This window comes from Apteryx mantelli, chromosome 6 (assembly GCF_036417845.1).
Source record: "Apteryx mantelli isolate bAptMan1 chromosome 6, bAptMan1.hap1, whole genome shotgun sequence".
NCBI classification, from domain to species: Eukaryota; Metazoa; Chordata; class Aves; order Apterygiformes; family Apterygidae; genus Apteryx; species Apteryx mantelli.
Window position 1 is genome coordinate 49,485,525 of NC_089983.1, and position 21,925 is coordinate 49,507,449.

General features: G+C 48.9%; 1 protein-coding gene across 1 annotated transcript in view; it reads left to right on the top strand.

Moving 5' to 3' along the window:
• Positions 1-21,925, top strand: part of FMNL2 (formin like 2) — a 186,722-nt gene that overhangs the window by 153,576 nt on the left and 11,221 nt on the right. Inside the window, exons 10-18 of the mRNA XM_067299446.1 lie at positions 2,925-2,999; positions 6,980-7,090; positions 9,143-9,292; positions 12,037-12,138; positions 13,123-13,438; positions 14,190-14,393; positions 19,055-19,179; positions 19,594-19,796; positions 20,840-21,074. Of these exons, the coding sequence (XP_067155547.1) occupies positions 2,925-2,999; positions 6,980-7,090; positions 9,143-9,292; positions 12,037-12,138; positions 13,123-13,438; positions 14,190-14,393; positions 19,055-19,179; positions 19,594-19,796; positions 20,840-21,074 (1,521 nt within the window). The remainder of the gene's footprint in view (positions 1-2,924; positions 3,000-6,979; positions 7,091-9,142; positions 9,293-12,036; positions 12,139-13,122; positions 13,439-14,189; positions 14,394-19,054; positions 19,180-19,593; positions 19,797-20,839; positions 21,075-21,925) is intronic.

Sequence of the window (21,925 nt, forward strand, 5' to 3'; positions counted from 1 at the left end):
AGAAACACTAAGGAGCTGCTTTAGCTGTCAGCTCTGCGTGTGCAGTGTTTGTGCTTTGATCTCATTCCTGATGCTCTAGGAAGGCTTTATGAAGATTACTCCTAAAGAAAACTCTGAGAGTAGACTGAAGATCTGGAACGTGGAGCTGAGGGACCAGTGTCTCTGCAAACGCCCCAGTCCTTTCCATGTCCCAGGTACTCCTCCTCTGCTAAGCAAAGAGACCGAGCACGCGTCTTTCTCCCCCTTGCACAACCGTGGGCCAGGAAACACCAGACAGACTTGCTTCATCCAAGATTGTCGGTCTCCACTGAGTCTCTCGGCTCTGTTTTATTGCATCTTAAACTTTCATGTTAGCTGTGTGCTACGGGCAGAGCGCAGCAGCCCGCAGAGCAGTGCTTTATGCTTCAAAAGCACTTTCATACTTTCATGGTGCAGGACGTAGACAGAACTGTCTTTGGGGCTTATGATTGTGATAGTTTGCTTGGCCAGCAAGTGGAATCTGTTTTTCTTGAGGGTACATATGCTGTTATGTAACGTTTATTTATTTTCTTTTGTGTGTATTTAAGGTTTAGCTGGAAACATTCTGCACATTTAAATACGCTTTTAACAGGTGTGTGGTGTGTGACTTCAGCACCTGGCCCTCCGAGGTGGTATGTGTGGGGGTTGCTGGGTCTGCACAGAGCCCAGGGGTTGTAAGATGTGGGACTGAGGCCACGAATCTTAATGTTATCAAATAGTTCATCATAACCAGTGTCAGTGACCTCTTACAGAGATCCAGTGGCAAAATTCCCATTGACGTCAGGTACTGACCACAAATATCTGAATAATAACACAGTTATGGCAATTTTGCACAGTAGCGATAGAAGATGTATCTCGTGCACCACAAATATGCTTTAGTCAGTCATAACAAGAGGCAGCAGAAAGCACAGAGGGAGATCACCCAGCAGGCCACTGGGAGCAGTGCTGTGAAAATCTAATGGTCGACTCAATTCAGGTCCCATTAAACACTATGGAAAAACTCCCACAAACCTAAGTGAGGTCTGCTCAGGGCCTTAATATTTATGTAGACACTGTAAATTAGATACAGTTAAAAACAGAAAGCTAGTGAAGAAATAGGAGTAATCATTCTTTATAAAGACTTTGCTTTTGGGAATATCTGAAAACCTGAATTGAGGATTTGGTCTCATGGTCTCACTGTAAAAATATCTACAAAGAACTGAACCCTGTCCCGAAGAGTCTGCTTTCTAACTCAGAAGTACCCTCTGCTCCCACCAATCCTTAATTACCATTCATTAGCTAATTTCCCATAAATACTGTGCCATCAGGCTGGCTCTTGAGGGAAGCAGCAGCTCATATCTCAGTGGTGTCTGTTGTTCAGCAGCTGGCAGACCCTAACCAGGCTGAGGACACTCAGAAGAAAGTGCATGATCACCACCGGTTTGCCAGTGAGGGCTTACGGGACCTGTGAATGGTTTTTCACTTGAATCCACTGGCCCTGTTTGACTGTGTAGGGCTTTCCTTCTCGCGCTCCCCTTTCACGGAGCGTCAGGGCACGGACGGGCAGGCCGGGAGATGGAGGCTCTCTGGTATGTCTCTTCGCCATGTGAAGGGAAAGTTCCCGCAGCACTTGTTCCTGCAAAAATAAAGTGTTCCTTACCACCTGCAGGTAAAGTAATCTGGAAATGCAGAGCTGTGATGAGAGCTGTTGGAATTACTACTTTAAAAGCTGTCTTGCATTGTAATCTTATTCTCCAAAAATATATCCCTGGCGGTTCATTTTGTATTGGTGTAATAGTAGCATCTGGAACTCCCAAGAACTTTGGGTGAAATTTGGTTAAGAAAAGAAGCCGCTTGAGCTTGCCACATCTTTTGTTCCTCGGGAGAAGGCAGGTTTCAGTCCAGTCCTCTGGACGGCCGGACGTTGCTTTTCAGGCCCCTGGCGCAGTGTCATGCAGAGCCAGACCGTCGTTGCTGGCCCGTTCTGTTCCTCTACAGACAACCAGCGTCTGGGGTGGTGAAGCTGGGAAGAGCCTTTGATGCCGTAGCCACGTCCGTGCAGTCACGTATAGCTTTGGTTACAGAGGCTGTAATGGAGCGGTCTCTGCTCTCTTTGAGTTCGACAGCGAGATCCAGCGCGCGGAGTCAGCTCGTGGTGCGGCGCTTCTCCGCCTGCCCGGGGGGCGGGCAGGTTTCTCCCACCGCCCCGCGGCCGGTGCTGCTCCCCGCTCGGCGGTGGGGTTGGCGGTGCGTGGCCGTGCGCTCCGCTCGCTCCACGTTTGCTTCCGCTTTCCAGCTTATTTAATGTTTTGGTGTGAATTACTCTAGATCATTTATATGCTGAGAAATTAGGACTGAAATGGAGAAAGTATTGGGAAGTAGTAAGATTTAAACAATGTTCTGCGACCTGCTTTATCTTAGGTCTGGTTTCTCCCTCAAGTTGCTCACTTTTCCTGCCAACACCCCGGTATTACCACTCTGAAAGTCTGGTAGTTACACTGACTTATTTCGCTCCTGATTTAGCCTGTGATAATTTCCTCCCCTCACCCCGTAATTTGGTCTTTTTCCTAATTATATTATATTACAGTGGAAAGCTAATGCTGGACCGTAAAAGATGCTGCGTCTTCCCGTGGCATAGCCTGGTGTAACCCTGTTGTTTGCGTTTGCACTGTCAGTGGATATGAGGTTAAGTTTTCTAAGGGAAAAAAAGGTACAAAAAATTAACTTACAGCTGCACCTGCCCCTTTAGACTTGCAGGACAGGTGTTGGTCTGTGTTTCCTCAGCTGGGTTTGTCATGAGGAAGAATATTTTTAACAAGAGAGGAAACCAGGATGGAGAGGTTTTGAGCAGATAAGGTGCTTTCTAGATGTTTTTAACAATCTCTTGCAACCTGTATTTTAACAAACACGTGGTGATTCTTTTGTAGGTTTGTGGGGAGAAACAGCGCTTTGAGAAGCTAATGGAGCACTTCCGAAATGAAGACAACAATATTGACTTTATGGTGAGTGCTGTTTTTAGCAGCAGACTTTGGTTTGAGTGTTTACTGTGTCTGCTCCTGCTGCCCTACACGGCAGTGAGCTGTGTTTACCTCCTGACCCTTGGTCTAAAGTTACCACAATGCAATTTTTTATATTCCAAACTACATAATATACCTTCTGCTTTTAGCTTCAGTTCAATTCAGTTATTTTCAAGAAATGTCATATACTGTAGTGAAGGTAATTGGAAAGTACCTTTCTGGTTGGGTGTGCTATTTCTCTGTGGCAGAATAGCAGTATCTGCAATATCAAGATGTATATTCTGTACATGTGCCAACATCCTCAAAATCACAGACAAGGAAGTATGGGGAAGACTCACTGCAGCTGTTGTCTGTCCTTATCTGTAGGTAAATATAACAGTTTTCAACACTTTTAGTTCCTCAATGTGCTTATTCATGATTATTCACCAAATCCACTTCCCCTGGAGCACAAGCAAAAATAGAAACAGAGGAAGAGCCTTACTAGCACCCACAAATGCAAACACCAACTTGCACGTTGGAAACATGTGAAACAGGGAGAATTGTGACAGTGAGGATGATCTAACTGGTTATGTATTTGGTGTGAGATGTACTTCTGCATCCGTTTCTTTAAAGGGTGTGGCAAGTGGGTGGCAGAGCCGCTTAGAAGTCTGAAAAATTCGAGTCCTATATTTACTTACAAAGCAAAGGATGGTACAGGTATGGTCACTGCAGCCTCCCTCGCTCTGCTCCTAGCCAGTGCCTCAAATATGGCCCAGTGCCGTTGTGCAGTGGGAGAAGAGCAGGCGGGTTCCCTGCCTGGGCACGCCGGCCTTTCTGTTAAGGCCTCTTTGTGTTAAAGACATCTTTTTGACAGGAATTAAGAGTCAAAGCACCGGCGTATGGTTTTCCTATGGGCTTTGGATGCTCCAGTGCCAGTGACTTCCAGCCATGATGGACGGGGGCCAGACTCGCACCCATGAAGCGGAGGCAGAGTGAAATTCTGCTTAGGAACCATCCACCTCTCTAGAAATCTGTGCTCTTAAAAATGAATAGAGCATGACTGCCAAGGAGGTGTTGTAAACAAGACAGGATGGCCTCTTTCTAGTATTAAAAAAGTATGTATGTTACAATATCCCCTGCAATTTTACTGGAGCTAGCAAGCTGCTCTCAGTAACTCCGCGGCAGGTTGCAGTTGGGATTGTCCCTTGTTCCTGCAGGCCCAGTAAGGACCATTTTGCTAGTCACAGTATAGGTTAAATACTCTCAGATGTGCATATAGCTTAGACTGCAACTTGGCAGAAAGATTTGTCAGTCCTCGACACTCAACTCTTAGCCATTTTCCCCCATGCTCACAGGGAAGGATAATCGTATTTGGGGAGTGGGGAGAGCAGCACAGCGTGGTGCAGACTGGAAGCAAGGCAGTGGCAAGGGCCTGCAGCCAGCCTCTGTGCCATGAGCTGCAGCATTTGTCCACCCTTACGAAAGAAGAACACCATCTTTATTTAAGATACTAAATGGTCTGTTGTAAGGATGGAGTAGGGAATATGCGTGTGCGTACCTGCCCAGTGAGCTGTGAGACTGACATGCAGCATCAGTGTAGATGGCCTGTTTCACCTCCGTGAAACTTCCCCCGTCGCTTCAGGCCACAGGTTGAAGGCAGCGGTGGAATTGGCTTGGAAATAAACATTTTTCAGGACTTGCCCAAATACTAATAAAATCTGCATCTTTGGGTTGCTTCCACCTATTAAGGGCTTGAATATATGACAAGTCTAAAGCTAAGAGAGAGAGAGTTCATGACAAATGATCTGGCAGATCTGCTCGTTCTGTCACCATCTGGTCCTAAGTAGATCCACATGCTCTTACAAACAGCATGTGACAAATGCGCTTTAGGGGGTGCGGAGGGAAGGCTTGGCTGTGCGAGACGGAAAGCGCCGTAAAGAGCTCTTGGCAGTTGGATCTCTGAGGTACCTGCGCTGTGGGAGCGGGCAGGTTTGTACCGTTTGCCAAGGGTGTGTTAGGAAGGCAAAAATCATTCATTTCTGCAGGACGGGATAAAACAGGTCCCAGAGCCAAGGCCCCGGGATGTAATGTTAAAGCTCGAGTAATTCAAGTAGCAGTAGTGACTGAACATAAATGCAGAGACAGTCCTGCAGGAGTGAGCTTTCCCTCTGCCCTAAACGGGAGCGGACAAGGATTGTCTGTGACGTCCCACCCCAAAGGGGCTGCCCTCAATTACGTGGGCACGGAGCTAAGGGGAGGAAAGCACAGAGACGCAAGTATTTTAGAGAAGGTTCCTCTTCCTTTGACCTACTTCATTTTAAAAGCAACTTTCTTGCATTAATTTTCTTTGACTTGATAAATTCTTCAGTTGTGTGCGTAAGGATCTAAGAAAGGAAATGAGAATTTGGCCCTAATGTTGCAGGAAGCAAAGCAAGTTTAACAAAAGCGCTTTTGAACTCAGGGGATCTGGCTCTGGATTATTCTCCTGTACAGCAGTGTTCAGCTGTCCGGTACCATCACTAGGAAAAACTAGGGTTCATGGCAGAAAGTGGAAAGGAAATTCCATGCTGTAAAGACTCAAAACCTGAAGTCAGTTTTCTAACTGTGCAGACAGGGTTGTTGCAAGAAATGGGTTCACTCTGAGAAGCGGGGATGAGACATCAGTCCTCCTGTGGCCCCTAGATGAATCTTCGGACCTAGAAGGAACAGGCTGGGGCACTTGCTCCAAACCCGTAGTCACAGGCAACCCTGCAACGGCTGCCCGCCGCAGAGGCTTGTCCCGTGGGCCCTATCATGGGTCACAGGGCACCGGCACTTTCCTGCAACAAACCGGTGAGCCAGAGAGTGGGCTGCAGTTCTCTCTTCCCATGAAATGGCCCAAAGACTTGGAGCCTCCACAGGAGGCTTGTCTTGCCTGTAAAATCACGTTGCTTCGATTTTATCTTCTCTCGGATTCATTTTAGAAATCGAGAAAGTATCTCAGTAAATGCTGAGAATTTGGCATGATTTCTGCTGCAGCGTCTGTAGCAGGACTTAGTTACGCCGTTGAAAACCCTGTAAGCGTTGCACTGGCACAGGGTATTGTAGCTTAAAAAGACTATGCAAAACCCCCTCTAAAAGCTGCTAAGAGAGTGACAAATGTGGCCACGTATCCATCCCTTTGGACTAAAGGAGGGCTGGGACTGTCTGCGCAGAAGAGGATTTGGCCCTGCCTCGCACTAAAGAAGAAGCCCCCGCGGGTGCCTCGGCTGGTCCCTGGCGGCTGCAGCGGGCTCCTCCGCGGCGCTGGCCCCCGCCGCGGCCGGGCAGCTCCGTGACCGCTTTCTGGGGAGCCTTTCTCTTTCCTTCCCCGTGTTTGCATTTGGTTGTACGCTCATTCGTATGACCTGGTCCCTTGTTCAGTTACCAAACCACAGATTTGGAAATAGGTTTCCTGCAAATAACAAAGCATCCTTTGTGAAAGTCCTGTTGTCTGCGCTGAGGGTTCCAGTTGCAAAATTAATCTCACTTTTAAAGGCCATTTCAGAAAATGGCATTGTTGTCTTGAAGGCTTGTGTGCTTGTGTGATGTCTAGCAGAGCAGACTGGCATAGAAAACACGTTCTTTCTGTGAACCAGCGTATAACGAAGCAAAGGTGGACTCTGCAGACATTACTAAGCTCTTGGAGCCCGCGCTCCCCTTTAGCACCACAAACAAATACGTCGTCAGCCTGAACCCAACACAAAGCTGAAAGAAAAGCTGCAGAATAGCAAATCACAGTTTCCACTCAGAGTAAACATAATAAAACGTAATCATTAATAATGTGTGCTGGCATAAGGTCTGACCCAGCGGGGCCTGCTGGAGGGTGCCAGCTCCGGCCCCGTGTCTCAGGCTGTCCGAAGTCTGCACCCCAGAGCCTTCCTCCGGCTTGCTGGTAGTGCCATCAGCCCCCTCTTCTCAGGGCATCCGTCACTGAATGCTCACCCTGCCGTGGTTCTTCCCCACAGGTGGCCTGCATGCAGTTCATCAACATCGTTGTCCACTCGGTGGAAGACATGAACTTCAGAGTCCACCTGCAATATGAATTTACAAAATTAGGCCTGGACGAGTATCTGGACGTGAGTATGACCTGATTTTCTACCCCATAACAGCGTGGATTGGGGGGTCCCGGATGGATTAACCTATTTGCAGCGTGGAAGCAGTTTGCGTGTGCGTACGTGGGGCTCAGCTGTGGAAGTGGTGGGGCAGAAGGGCTGCACGCTGCACCTCTGTGCTGCCAGCAGCCACCACATCTGAGATGTTTCACTGCGCCCTGCAGAAACGTCATGGTTGAGGGTGTCCTTAAACATCAGAGCTCACTGTATCGCCCCCCTCTCTCCTCCACTGGCCAGTATTGCTGCTTTTGGACTGGCTGCTTGCAGAGAGTCAGTGCAAACGTCCTGTTCCAGTGTCTTCATCTAGTTAGGTGCTCTGATGCCAGTGACTCTGCTCCGGAGAACTGGAAAAAACCCTGACTCACGGTCCTCTTTTTGTTATGCTTTTTAATCAAGGTATTGCAGCTGGTTAACTGTTACTGTTCAAGAGGAACAAAGCCGTTAATTATACACATGTTAACCTTGTACTGGCTTGTGCTGCGCGCAGCCTGGCCCCGATCTCCTGCGCTCGGTGCGTCTCCGCTGGCAGGACTAGGTGCTGCCGCCAAAGGAAATAACGCTCAGAGTCGGGAGAGGGCGGTGTGCGGAGCCTCCTTTCAGGAATTGCTCCCTTTTCCTTTTTAAAAGTTGTATTTCATCACGGTTTATGGTGCCAGGAATAAAGGCAGCACGCCTGCCTGCCCTCCCAGGCAGTGAAGGAGTTTGACCAAGCCTTTTAATACCCCCCAATCCACTGAAAAACAACCAAAAGAGCTTTTGAGAGGGCAGAGCAGGGGTGTCTCGTAGTCTGTGCTAAAAGCGTAGTTGGCCTTGGTTGCTGACTTGAGATTGTGGCTTGGATTCCCCCCCTGCAGCAAGGGAAAAAAATTAACCTTAACTAACTGGAATTATATACTGGGAGCTAAATTTGTGACTTTGTCTTGCAATGATGGAGAATGAACCAAAGTCTCCTCCAGGAACAGTGAACTTGCCGGCTGCTGTACAGCTGCCTGTACTGAGGAGCGTGGGCTGGAGGCCTGACCTGACGCACGTGCGCTGAGCATCGTGCTGGATTGGGGTCGGGGTCGGAGAGTGTTCCCGGCGCCGAGGCTGCGCACATCACTGCTGCCTCAGGAATGAAATGCTGCAGAGCCCTGCCTGTCTCCCACCTGGAAAAAAATTCTGCTTTGAATTTTGCTTGGAGTATTTTCTCCTGACAGCTAGATATTTTCTGGCCTCCTGTGGGAAACACTCTCTTGAAAAAGAAAGCTTTTTTATTTTCCCCCTTTGTATTTTTCTGTCTTTCTGTTTTCTTGCCGTCGGGAGCGTATGCATGAAAACAGCTCTTGTGCTGATTAGGGATTGATTTGTCTCTGCTGACTTCTCCTTCTGCTCAGCGGTAACCAAGAGAGCTATTTTTTGCTGTCTGCAAGAAATACTTGCACGCAGCGATACGTGCACGTCTGAGAAAGCCCGAGCTCCCAGCCGGTCCAGTTCTGTACTTGCAGGTAGAAGTAGTGGCTCGGTCAGTCGAAGCCCTCACACCTAAACTCTGCTTTGGGGTTTTCACTGCAGACCAGGTTTGGCCCGGTCTGTGGTTGCCACGTCTCTGCCGTGCATATGGGTTGGTCCCGGCTGGCAGCCTGTCCCCCCGTCCCTGCGCTGCTGCCGGGTGAGGGTGAGGGTTAGGGTTAGGGTTAGGAGACCCCTCGCCTATTCTGGCCTTGGACTCGCTCTTGCGCTCAGACCTTGCCGATGGACCGCAGGAGCCGTACGCAAACAGCAAGCAAGGCCCTGTAGTAATAAAGGATAAGACACTGCTTAACTGTATTTCAAAGCTCTGCCTGTTTGGTCCTCTTTATAAATGACTCTTTATCATTTATGACCCCTGCTAATGTTAAAATACTAAGTGTTTTTCCGGATGATGGAAATGGCCTGAGCTCACACCGTTCTTCCACCCGCGTTCGCCGCGCGCGATTTTGTCCTTGCTGCCTGCCGGCTGTGTTGAGTGACACTCTTCTCTTCTTGGATTTGCAGAAACTTAAACACACAGAGAGCGACAAGCTGCAGGTGCAAATTCAGGCCTACTTGGATAATGTTTTTGATGTGGGAGCTTTGCTTGAGGATGCTGAAACCAAGAATGCGGCCTTGGAAAGAGTTGAAGAACTGGAAGAAAATATTTCTCATGTTAGTACGAAACCGAAGTCCCCTTTGTCTTTGAAGTCGTTCAGAGGCTGCTGTTTGAGCTTGCACGTTAATGCTTTGGGATTGCCAGTTTCTTTCGGGATATGAAAGTACAGGCTTAGCCGGGGTAGAGCTTCTGGGGTGAGGAGTATTTGCTTGAAAGAAGCCTGTGGACTACTGTGCTGCTCTTCTTTATGGGGAAATAATCAGGTACTTGGCATGTGAAGAAATTCTGGAAATCTCAGACAGGTAAATTTGCCGAGTGCTTTCTTTGTGGACCTTGTGTTGCTGTTTCCTCAGCTGGGAAATTACACTGCGTATTTTTATTTTTGAAAAATTCCACTTCTAGTTTTCTTTACTTTTTTAAATTGTAGATATGCTTTTAAATTAACAGCAGTGGGCATGGCTAGACACTTCTCCTTTTTATGAATTAACTTAGCATCATTCATGTTGAGAGCGGAATGATGTCAAGTATTGATTTCGTTGCAGTTCCTTCGTTGGGACTGTGTGCTTTTATTAACATACAGAAACCTAGTAAAGTTACAGTACGAGCTATATTTTTGAACCTCATATTCGCATATTTTAGTTATTGGGTGCACCACTTGCTGCAATGTTTTGTTCCTAAGCTATTTATTGACCAGATGAGAAAATATGCCACCCTGTCCTTTTATTTACTATCCTATCTGACATGACCCCCAGGTTGTCCTCTGTTTGCTGAGGTAGAGGAACGTAAAGGGACAGGATCGCCGCGTTTGCTGGGCCTCGATACGCAGTTTCTGTGTACACCGAGGAGCAGTTTGGTCCGTGCTGCCTGCCTGAGCGCTCACATGGCCATTCCTGTAGTGCTCGAGTGCCTCGATAGCATCAGTTTATCCTTGGAAAGCCTTTGCGAGCTGGAAAGGATTATCCCCACCGTTATTCAGGTGGCCAGCGGAAGCAAAGGACAGTGAAGTGATTAGTTAGTGGAAGCCAGCTCTTCAGGCTTAAGCGTGAGATTAGCTCTCACATCGCTGTTCTTAAACTATTCAGGAAGTGAGGCTCACATGTGAAAAGAAAATCACGGAATGCACTGGAAAAACACTAATTAGGAAGTGTCACCAGGAAGCTACTGATGAGACGGGCATGGAAATACGGTGAGAGTGAAGGACCTGCAGAAGAAAGCTACGTCGCCGGGGCTGCCCCGGCCGGGCGGCCTCCGCTCGACGTCGGAGTGGTTCTCCTGGCGAGACCTCCACCTCGCGTTGAACGCCATCAGGGCCCAGCTTTGCGTGTTTGGCGCTTATTGATTTAAATAGTTTCTGAGTTTTCAGTTTCAGCTGAACTGCGGTTCCAGATGGAATCACTTGGCGCGCTGCGCCTCTGTAAAGAGTTATCTTATGAACTGGAAGAACTAATTTACATATAAATTGCAAATTCCTGAGCAATACAGTGCAAATAAATAGAGCCGATAAACGTTCCATACCATAAAAGCACAGCTCCGTCCTGTGCAGCTCCCAGCATTGCACCAAGTATGCGGACAGCAGAAGGAGGCTGCCGAGGCTTGGCCTGCTGCGGCGGGGGGCGTTGGAAATCCCCGAGCAGCAGGACGTGCCCGATGCCGGGCGGATAACGCACCTGGCTCTCTCAAATCACGTTGCGAGCGTCCCAGGGGGAAGGGCTCAGTACCGAGGACTGCGAAATCGCACTGCTCAGATAGTCGCTGTTTGCTTGCAGCTTTTCTGTGCCATATGCTCTTGGTGTCGATTACTTTCATCCAGAAAATATGGCTTGACTGTTTAAAATGAAAATAGTTTCCACATTTAAAAAATTCATAACAGGGTCATTCTGTTCCCACTTCTGTATGACTTTCACTTATTCTAAGTGTATTCTCAAAGGAACTCACTATACAGTATATAGTCCTATGAGGCGCTCTTCTGCTAAGAAAAGTGATTTAGTGAAAATGGCAGAGTTTGCTTAACAGATCTACTCCTTTTAGGTGTTTAGAAACTTAATGGTTTACTTCTGTGGCAAATTTTAAACTACTGACTTCCGATCTGCTGTTATATAGACTAGACTCATCCCCGGAGTATTGACAGACTCTTCTGTCATGCATTGACGGAAATATTAATACTAGAATTGCGGGAGTTTTATCTCACAATGCGCAGAACGCAGCAGCCAGGCCCACCTCGCCGCCTCTGCAGCCTCACCGGAGCCGGAGCGACGGGTGCCGATGGGGAACGCCAACGAGAGCAGAGCGTGGCTTTCAGATCGCACGCGGCGGCGGCTGGCCAAAACTAAAAATTAAAAATAATCAAAAGACTGTAGAAAAATGAACAGAAAACAAACTCTTTCCTTTATCCGTTACCAGTTAAATTAGCCTCATTGTGAGAGGTGATATTTAAGCCCTGCTATTTTGGCATCTGTTGACTTTGCAACACTGCCATTGTGGTATTCTGTGATTTTGGGGGTTTTGAATGGGACTTGGGCATATGCAAAATGATTACATTTTAAGTGCTTTATTGGAGAGTGGGCTCTTATCAGGACCTGTCCATAGCTGCAGTTTGGCCCAGAGTTGCCTGCCAGTCGTAGCTGAAAGATCCCACTCACGGTGACCAGCCCTTCGGCAGGGCTCCCCCCACCCAGGGACCCTGTGCAGAAGCCTTTGCTCTTTCTAAAGACACTTCAGGATTTGGTGGTATATCAATAATTTATGCATATCGTAAGCTATTATTATCCATTATATAATCTATTTCTCTTTCGAATGATAGTTATCTGAAAAACTCCAAGATACGGAGAACGAAGCTATGGCAAAGATTGTGGAACTGGAAAAACAACTTATGCAGAGAAACAAAGAACTGGATGTGATTCGGGTAAGTGCGATGGTAAAATTCTGGCTAGGTGCAACGTTTCAGCAGAGGGATCTCCAGCGCATTCTGTGTTTGGTAGAGAGCGAACGTTTTAAATGGGCTGAGCTGTTTCTGTTAGCTTTCCAGGATAGATTTCAAATAGAATTATTTGTGTGCGCGCTGAAAAATTGACATTTCACTCTCTGAATGCTCGAGCAAATCAGTGAACTAGATAGCTACATCCTATCACTGAGGACTGTGATGATTCCTGTTTGGAGTATTGCACGTGCAGTTGGTTGTGCAGGAGAGTTAGAGGTGGACTGGAGTCTTTTATAATTTGGCTGCACAGCAGGAATAAGAGAGCAAGTGCCTTGTGTCGATACTGTCAAGCTCAGCCTGCTTCCCATACACAATCCAGACTCCTTCCTTCTTGGTGTACAATTTTAGTAACACAAATTATTAATATAATATTAATTAACTTTAGCCCAAATGTTGTCCCAAAGTGTGGCTGCTTCTAGGGTTCCTTCTTCTGAAAGTCTGCCCGGGATACTCGCAGGAACAATCTCTCCCCCCGATTAGGAGCTCTGATCCTGCTGCTCTTTATGGACCAACATCTGCTCGCAGGCAGAGCAAACAGCAAGACATCAGGTAGCCTGTGTTAAAAGTGAAAATCTAGGTAGCACACCTATGTTATATATTTAAGATTAGCATAATGGGAGATATTATAAAAAAGTGATGATAAAAGTTCTACATTCCTGGGAGTCGGTGCCTGCAGATGAGATTTCTCATAGGACTCATTACTGCACACAGCCTTACCGCTACCGTGGGAAAACTGCAAAATGAATTCTTCCTCACAAATGAAGATACGTGGTTTGCATCAGAGCTCATATCTGGATAATGACTGGGCACAGTGCGCAATCCAGTGTCAAGCTGTTCTTCTGTTTCTAGTACTGGTATTCTGGTTTTTTGAATACAAGTAAAAATTAGTTGTTTCTGTGGCATTCTTAGGAAATCTACAAAGATGCGAATACCCAGGTTCATACACTGAGAAAAATGGTCAAAGAAAAAGAGGAAGCCATCCAGAGACAGTCAACGCTGGAGAAAAAGATCCATGAACTGGAAAAGCAGGGGACCATTAAAATCCAGAAGAAAGGTGATGGGGACATCTCCATTCTCCCTGTGGCTCTGGCTTCTGGTGTGTTGCCAGCAGGGTCAGAAGCCGTGGCTGGCGCATGTGTTGGACCAGGCGCTGGAGCTGCATCTTCAGTACCGTTGCCACCACCTCCACCGCCATTACCAGCCTTAGCAGCAGCGCCCGAGGCAGGTAAGGAGCATTCGGTCCCGTGACGTGAGCCGGCTGGGAGCTGGTGGCAATATTCATTGTGCCTGCAGTCAGTCACGCTGCCCTTAGACTGACAAAAACACCATGGACCGTCCATGGCAGCCTACAGCAGCCGAGGATGCTGAGCCCCCCAGCTGTGGTTGCACTCCCAGTCGTTGGGTGGCTCCCAGGTTTGTCTGAGCCATTTCTGAGTGCTTCAGTTGTCCAAAAAAATACTAGCTTCTTTCATTAGGGTCATTTCCTGCTGGGTTAACACACCGAAGTTGTTTGGCGAAGGGTCCAACAAATGCTTGAGCCAGTACAGTGGTGGAGAAGAGTAGACATAGCTGGGGACAAGGAGGGTGGCGGGACCATGGCAGTCCATGAGACTGGCTTAAACTGCCGTCGGACTGCAGCCATAGTTATTACACAACTGTGCGATGAGTCTGGGACGGTTCATGGGTCCAGTTTCGCACCCAAAAGTGGGTTGTGAACCCAGACCCAGGAAAGGGAGATGTTTCTGTGGACGCCGGTGGAGCGTGCACGGGAAGGCAGAGCTGCCGTGTGCCTTGCGGCTGGCCGGCTTAGATGAGTGCAGTTCTCCCGGGGGTGGTGAGCCCGCTCCAGCACACGCCATCTGGGGATCCCTTCACCCAGGGAGCCTGCTGGTCCCTGCCGTGAATTTTTCTGCGGCTGCTTGTGGTGTTTTCATTGATGTTCCCTGGTGATACCTCTTCTCTCCTTCATTCTGTAGTGCAAAATGGTCCTGTGACGGTGCCGATGCCACCTCCGCCCCCGCCTCCGCCGCCACCGCCACCACCACCACCACCACCTCCTCTCCCAGGTCCAGCTCTGGAGACAGCTCCCGCGGCCCCGCTGCCACCACCACCCCCGCCGTCGGCACCCCCCTTGCCGGGAACTGCCTCTCCCACTGTGGTTTTCAACTCAGGACTTGCAGGTAAAATGAACTGCTCATCTCATGGGCACTGTGTGGATTGGTTGCGAAGGGAAGCAAAGGCAAGGTGAGGACACCTTGTCTGGAGGGAACAGCATACCGAGATGTGACTCTTTTTTACATTTAGCTACCTAAACAATACCCATTATTTCTTATACATAGCAGGAGTTAAAAAATGAAAGACCATTTATTTGATAAATGGTTTTGGTTTGGTCTACAAGAGATAGCTTCTTCAGTGAAACTGAAGCTTTTTCCAGAAATATTTTTCTAACATGATCATTTATGGCTTTAGACGAAAGAAAAAAATGGTTCTGAAAACCCCCCAAAGTTTCATGGTTTTGATTTCTTTTGAGAATATGATGAAGAAATATCTGAGCAAGGAATGGTAAACTTCTTGTTGTAATTTTTTGGAAGGAAGAAACATTTCCTGACCAGCTTTAATCGTTTTTTTATGCACTCTTTCTCACAGACCAAGTACCTCAGGCAGCAAGTGAGTGTTAGTTGGTATCGCACTCCTTGTCTCTCAGGACATCTCAAGAGCACGTCATGATCTCAGAAAGAGAGATTGAGAAGCTCTGATTAATAACTTTTTTTTGAAAACTGGTTAAGTATTCCAGCCTTTAGATGTTTCTCTGATAGAGAAAACCATCATGGAACTAGTGGGTGACAGGGTGTATTAAAAAAAAAAAAAAAAGAGGACAAAAGCCCAGAGAGAGCTGAGGTTACAGGTTATTCTCTCCCTGGCGGGTTTTGAGAAATAGCACGCTGGTCCCATGGTACCTGGGGTGTAGTGTTCATTTGGCAGCACATCTTCTGGGAGAGCAGATCAGAAGGCTCACAAATATACGTTGCCTTTCACCTTTGATTCGCTTCAGCTAGTCCAATATTCAGCCTTTCTCCTGTGCTGGTGAAGGAGCATGTTGGCCTGGGAGGGATCCTGTCATAGGGATGGCATTGCATCCCTGTGTCGGCCAGTTTTCCTGGAGGACCTCCACTCTACCTCTTTTCTTTTTCAATCTGTAGCCATTGGCTTGATTTTGTCATTAGATGCCCGGAGAGCTAGCGTGCAGCCGACCTGCTCCATCTCCGTATCAATGGACAGAGATGGTCCCCACCAGTTGGTATCTCTCCGCCCGAGATGGTCTTTCTCCAGCTGCTATTGCTTCCTTTGAGTCCGGTGTGAGTCCAGGAATACACATCACGCTACCGCGTGGCCCATTCAAAGCCAGGCTTTCCCCTGAGCGGAGCTCCTTAGTGAGGCCCTCTGAAGTTCTCCGGCGTGTGGTGCCAGTTCCTGCTGCATTGCTGGGAGATTTTCATCAGAAAGGTTTAAAACGTTCTTCCGGTTTCTGCTGCCAGGTTCGAACCCTGCAGGAGATGTTGGCGCTGAATGTGTCACACTGCAGACAGTTAAAAACCCCGCGCAGGGGCTGGAGGTTACCCAGAGTTGCTCAGAGGTGCCTTTCATGGGAAGAAGCAAAGCCGAGGGCTGGTGGCACATTCGGTGTGGCTGCGGTGGTGACTGCCGAGCCACCGGGGGCACGGACGTTTGCCCCTGCCGTGGCAGGGACCATTGATTTCTTTGGGCTGCTTCCCCTGCCGTTCCCGTAGAAAATCTCGGCAGGGGAGAGTTCCCCAAGGCGAACGCTGTTGCCTCCCCTCCCATCTCTGTTCACACGCGTTTCGCTGACTTTGGGGTGACCCTCGTGTTGGTTGTGCCGCTGTCTGCCACCGAGCGAGGTAATCGTCTCTGTTCTTTTGAGTACAGCGGCGAGAAATCTCAATTTACCTTGGTGTAAATCACCCGGAGAAGCAGGGGGTTCTGCAGCAAGCTACTTCGACGCTGTGCTAGCTGACGTCTTTGCGTTTTTGGGGACCGGAGTAGGGGAGCAAGCTGTCCTCGGCCGGCGCGGCGCAGCCCGCTGGGCGGCAGGCGCGGAGCCGGGGTGGCCGCGAGCTGGGCTGGGGCTCCCGCGGAGGCCGGCTCGGAGCCGTCTGCCGAAGGGCACTTAGGTGGCGGATGGTCCTTTGCTCTTAAATGGGTTAGAGAACGGAGGGAAAGCGAAAGCGCCTTTTCTTGGTAACGCGCCTATGTAGAAGGTAGCGTTTCTCAGGGCAGGCGTCCTCTGGGACCGGGCCGGACTCGGCGCGGTGATGAATTGTGCTGCTCTAACCATCACTAACGTTTTTCTCTTTGTTCTTTCTGCTTCCTGGTAAGACGGGCCCATCAAGCTCTTCTGTAGGTTCCTTCCTGCTAAGTATTTAATTCCTTTCCCGCGTTTCCCGCCCTGTGCCTGTGTGCTGTGACGTTCCGTGTCTGCGCGGGGCCTGCTGCTAACTTGCCGGAAGCGTCGGCGGGCGGACGGAGAGGCTGGGCAGGGGCCGCTGGGGAGGGCGGGCGCGTGCGCTACCCCCGGCTCTGTGGATGCTGCCGGCCAGGGGCGTCGGGCACCCGTCAGGTGCACCCGAGTCGGCAAAGCAGTTCGGCAAGTAATTCAGAGGCGCTGTTTCTTGCGAGCCGTTCTGAAGCCGCGCTCTTAAAACCACTCAAAAATGGAGCGGCTGGAGGTGCCCTCTGTCCTCGGGGGCCGGTCGCCAGCCACGACCGCCCGCTCTCCGCCTTGCCGTCCGCCCCTCCGAGACGTCGCCGTGCCCGCGGTCGCCCTGTCCCCCTTACTGGGAATGGGCTTTTTGCAATGGTTGGATTAGCTGCTGCGGGAACTGGGCACATGATGCAGTTACCTTCCTTTTCTCTCCTTAAATAGTGCAGGAACAGTTAATAAGCTATTCTAATATATGCGCTAGTTGAAAATGTTGTTTCATGGGTGTTTGCACCTTGGGAAAAAACTATTTCTTTTCTTATGCTAAGAATTATTTCGAAGTAACCACCTTAACAAAACAGAGAGTGAACCTGTGGTTAGTTTAGATTCACAGGAATTGGTCACCTGTGTTCGTGTTTCCCAACTGGATGAATGTAATTCTCCAAATACACAGACTTTCCAGTTTAATAGTGCGTGTGTGTTCCCTGTTATTCACTTACAGTTCTTTGTTTCAAACAAATGCTCTTGCCAGTAATTTATTCTTTAGAAGGTCCCTGCAAAATGAGCACGAGCCCGAAAGGCACATGAACACACAAGTGAATTCTTGGTTTAAAAACCGAATGACAAAGTGAGAGAAATGTTTTCAGCATTTGCCCAGCTCCCGTGCACAAGAAGGGAGTGTTCCTTGAAATGAAGGTCTCTATCCTGGAAAAACAGTACATACAAAATCATCCGGGGAAGGTAAAATGATTATTTGCTCAAGTGCTTTGCGACCTGGGAAACTGGCCATCATCTGAACTGAGGGAAAAAATGTAGCCCCCGTGCATAGCATCAAAAAATTAGCAAGGTGCCTCCTGCTACAGGAGGGGCTAGGCAGGAATCAGGACCTCTTTCATGGAGCAAACAGGAATTGAAATAAGTTGAGCACAAGCCATCCTCAGCTGCGGGCAAAGGTGCCCCGCGCTGCGGCGAGCCGGGGCCGGCGGCCTTGGAGCTGCTCCCGAGGTTGGCGGCAGCAGCAGGGCTGCCCCTGCGGGCGGTCTGCAGCCTGAGCGGCATTTTCTGCCAGCACTGGAGAAGAAAAACCAGGGTTTCTGTTTCCTGCTTGCAGCCTGGAAAGAAATAGTTTATTTTTAAAATGATTTTGGAGTAACCACGTTAATTGATCACATTAATGAACATCCCAATTTTGTAGCAACTAACTTTTTGTTTGCCTACGAAGAGGCGAGAACTGACTTACAGAAATTATTCGTATACCTCCTAGATCAGTGAGAAACTGGAAGAGAGAAAGGTTGTTTTCCTTGCTCCAACCTTAGCTCGTTACTCTGTTCACTGATTAATGCAAATAATCAGTCCTCGCCTTCTGTAGCTTCTCTGTAAGTTATTAAAAGACTTGCCGGTTCTGCACAGCCCGAGGAGATCAAGCCCATTATTTCAAGGGTGTTAAAGCGAAAGTGTGCTGAAACCCGCTGAAACCCCTTTTGCGTTAAAAGACCAGCTTGGGCCTGGTGGGAAGTAGCTTTGCCCCGCAGCCACATGCGGGGAGGGACTGCACCCCTGTACCCAAACCCTTGGAAAGGGGATTTTTGTTCTTCTCATCACCTATCCTGGGCCGAATTTTTGCAAGGCTGCCTGCAACCCGTCCCTCCCTCGGTGCCGGCTAATGCAAAGGTACCGTCAGCGGCAGCCCGAGCGCCCCGTGGGCCCCGCACGGCACCCGCACCCTGCGGTGCCGTCTGCAGCCAGCGGCGCGGAGTGAAATTCAGCCGTTTCGTCCATTTTCTGTAGTTTTTAAAAATAGCCTGGGCTTTTAAACCGGCCCAGACAACATGTGGTAATAAAGTAATAACACATTTCCTTTTGCGAGGTTTTCACAGCCTCTGGCTTTCGGTCCAGCTGTGTGAATGCCGGGCCTGAAGCAGCGCGACGGCTGGATAAAGCCCCTCTCTGCCGTTCGCCTGTCGAGGCAGCAGGATCTTTGCAGGCTTTTCAGGGCGATAGTTTAGCTCTGGCCCGTTCTTCCTCCAGTGCTGAAATGCCCGACAGAAAGGCTGCGTTCGGGGCGCGCCGGGTGTTTTTCGGTTATTGGGGAGTTTGTCATTTCCCTCCCTCTGATGCCTTCAGCTGTGAAAATCAAGAAGCCGATCAAGACCAAGTTCCGCATGCCCGTCTTTAACTGGGTCGCCCTCAAGCCCAACCAGATCAACGGCACAGTCTTCAACGAAATCGATGACGAGAGGATCCTGGAGGTACGAGGGCCACGCGCTGGGCGTGCGTCGCGCGCGCGCACGGAGGGCTTTGCAGGGAGAGCTTGCAGCAACTGCTGGGACAGCCGGTGCCTGCGGTTGCCTCCAGGGCCCGGTGGGAAAGGTGTAGAGCCAGCGCGAGTCTCGGTCGTAGGGCCTGGGGTGAGAGCTAGCTGGACAGTAGCTGGCAGCACTTGATTATAAAGTGTGCATACGTATCGTGTGCATTTCTTTAAAACCGATCAATATGGGGAAGGTTCATTTTTCCCAATCCTGTGGCTGTGGGCCAGGGAAGGGGGCCTGGAGAAGCAGCACAGAGGAGAACTGCGTGCTCCGCCTGGAACTCGGCTCCAGAGCCGGGCAGCTCGGGTTTTAACGCTTCTTGCAGGGAGGTGCGTCATTTTCTTCTCTTCTTAGGATTTGAATGTGGATGAATTTGAAGAAATATTCAAAACAAAAGCCCAAGGTCCGGCCATTGATCTTACTTCAAGCAAGCAAAAGATAACTCAGAAAGGGTCGAACAAAGTCACGTTACTGGATGCAAACAGGGCCAAAAATCTTGCCATTACTTTAAGAAAAGCTGGAAAGACAGCAGATGAAATCTGCAAAGCTATTCACGTGTAAGTAAAACACTTGTCAGCAAAGAAATTTTATTTAAGATTTACTCTGCTTTTTGGTAAGTGGAATGGTTTTGAATTGGCAGTTGATGTAAATGTTTTTGCAGTTGGAGAAAACCCAAGCGTAAGGATGGAACCATTCTGAGTTCCCACAGATCAGATTCCCTTGTACTAAAATATGTTGACTTGCAGTTTTATGTCACTATATCACTATATAGGCTAAACAAATTAGCACTTCTTTTATTAGAGCAGCTAATTCATGTTTATCGCCAGTGTGCCATTGCGTACTGCGTCTCTGATTCTGTTTACTCAGTGCTTCTGTTCTAACAAACATTTAAAAGCAACAGGATCAGGAAAGGCAACTATTTTAGTTTGCCGCATAAAGTGCAAGTTCTGTCCAAGTGCACTGGAAGCGTTTTGCATAGAATTAGGTTTATGTAATGACCCCGCAGTGCCAGACACAAATGTGATGCAGGTGTACACGAGGTACACAACAGCTCGCCACCGCACAGATGCAGCGTGGGGTTTTGCTGCTTCGCATCCTGCTGCTTGGGTTTCAGCTGCTTTAATCTTTGGGACCTGGTGACATGGTTCATCGCCCACCTGCTCCAGCAGTTCCTGGGACAGAGCACGGATGTACCTGCTTGTTAGAGCTCATCCTGACTTAATCCAGAGCAGTTAGTACCTGTGGCCACAACCAACGTCTGTCACTTCTCAGCAGAAGGATATCTTAAAAATTTGGATTTTAAGACAAATATTGCGTTTTAGCCTGATGAGAAGGATGACCCAAACCTGCTGTCAGATTGATGCAGGTCCAGCCACTGAGGTTACAGGACTATGGCCCAACTGAATAAAACTGCTATTTGCTCCTCCCTGCTCCCCGTCTCGTTTAGCCAGGGGCGAGCTGCCATGGCCTGTCTCTGCAGGCAGCAGCTCCATCCCTGGCGTCGTTAGGCAGTGGTAGCTTCTGCTTGGTCCTTTACTTTTCCATCATTTAGTGTAGAGCCTTGTCATAACATCATTTTTTCTGGTTTGCTGTCCCTTAGGTTCGACCTGAAAACGTTGCCGGTGGATTTTGTTGAATGCCTGATGCGGTTCCTGCCCACCGAGAACGAAGTGAAAGTGCTGCGGCTCTACGAGCGGGAGAGGAAGCCCATCGAGAACCTCTCCGACGAAGACCGCTTCATGATGCAGTTCAGCAAGATCGAGAGGCTGATGCAGAAGATGACCATCATGGCGTTTATAGGCAACTTTGCAGAAAGCATCCAGATGCTGACCCCCGTGAGTGAGAGACGACCCCTCGAGGCGCCTCGACAATGCGTTAGATAGGGTGGGATTCAGGCGTCCTGAGTGTTTGGCCTCCTCACTGGATCTGCGATCTGCGTCGCAGGTGCAGCTTGCGTGGAGCAGGCTGGAGCCTCGCAGGACGCCACGCAGTGAAGTTCTTGCGGAGATAGACCAAGAAACAATTATACCAAAGGAAAGCAGATTTTCTAGCTGTTTTTGCATAGGCATACTCTAGCTGTGCTGATTGCCCTAAGTCACGGTGAAGGCCCCAGTATGTATGACAAAGATGACACGAGTTATCCCAAATGATCCTGATGCTCTCTGTCACACGAGAGATTTGCTGGTGGCATCTCTGTGAGTTAAGTGGCTGCTTTCCAAAGCTGGCATATCGCGCTGTGCCTGCAATGTGTGTGCCCCTGGGGACTCAAATATCACAGGTGGGGCTTGTTTGACAGGTTGTACCTCAGAGTGCTCCTTATTGTCCTACTTCTTTACCCTTGTAGAAGTTTAAAACTGGTTTAAATGAAAATCTAGTTGTTTGCACCATCAGGGAGAACAATCATCAGTGCTATTGTCTGGGCTCTTTGAAGTGTGTCCCGTTCCGTCTGATCCATCTTTCACAGTCATAAGGGTTGAAATGTAAACACAGCTTTACTCAGCAACCCCTAAGTGTAGTAAATCCGCACTGCAAATGAATTATTTGAAATCCTGACCTGTCAGGGCAGGATAACATTGATGCCAGGGACCGCTGTATAGATCAGAAAGCAGAGCTGTTTGCAGAATGGCAGCGTTCAGAATTTAATTTTACACTTGCGTTTGACATGCATTAACCAAATCTCTTCCTC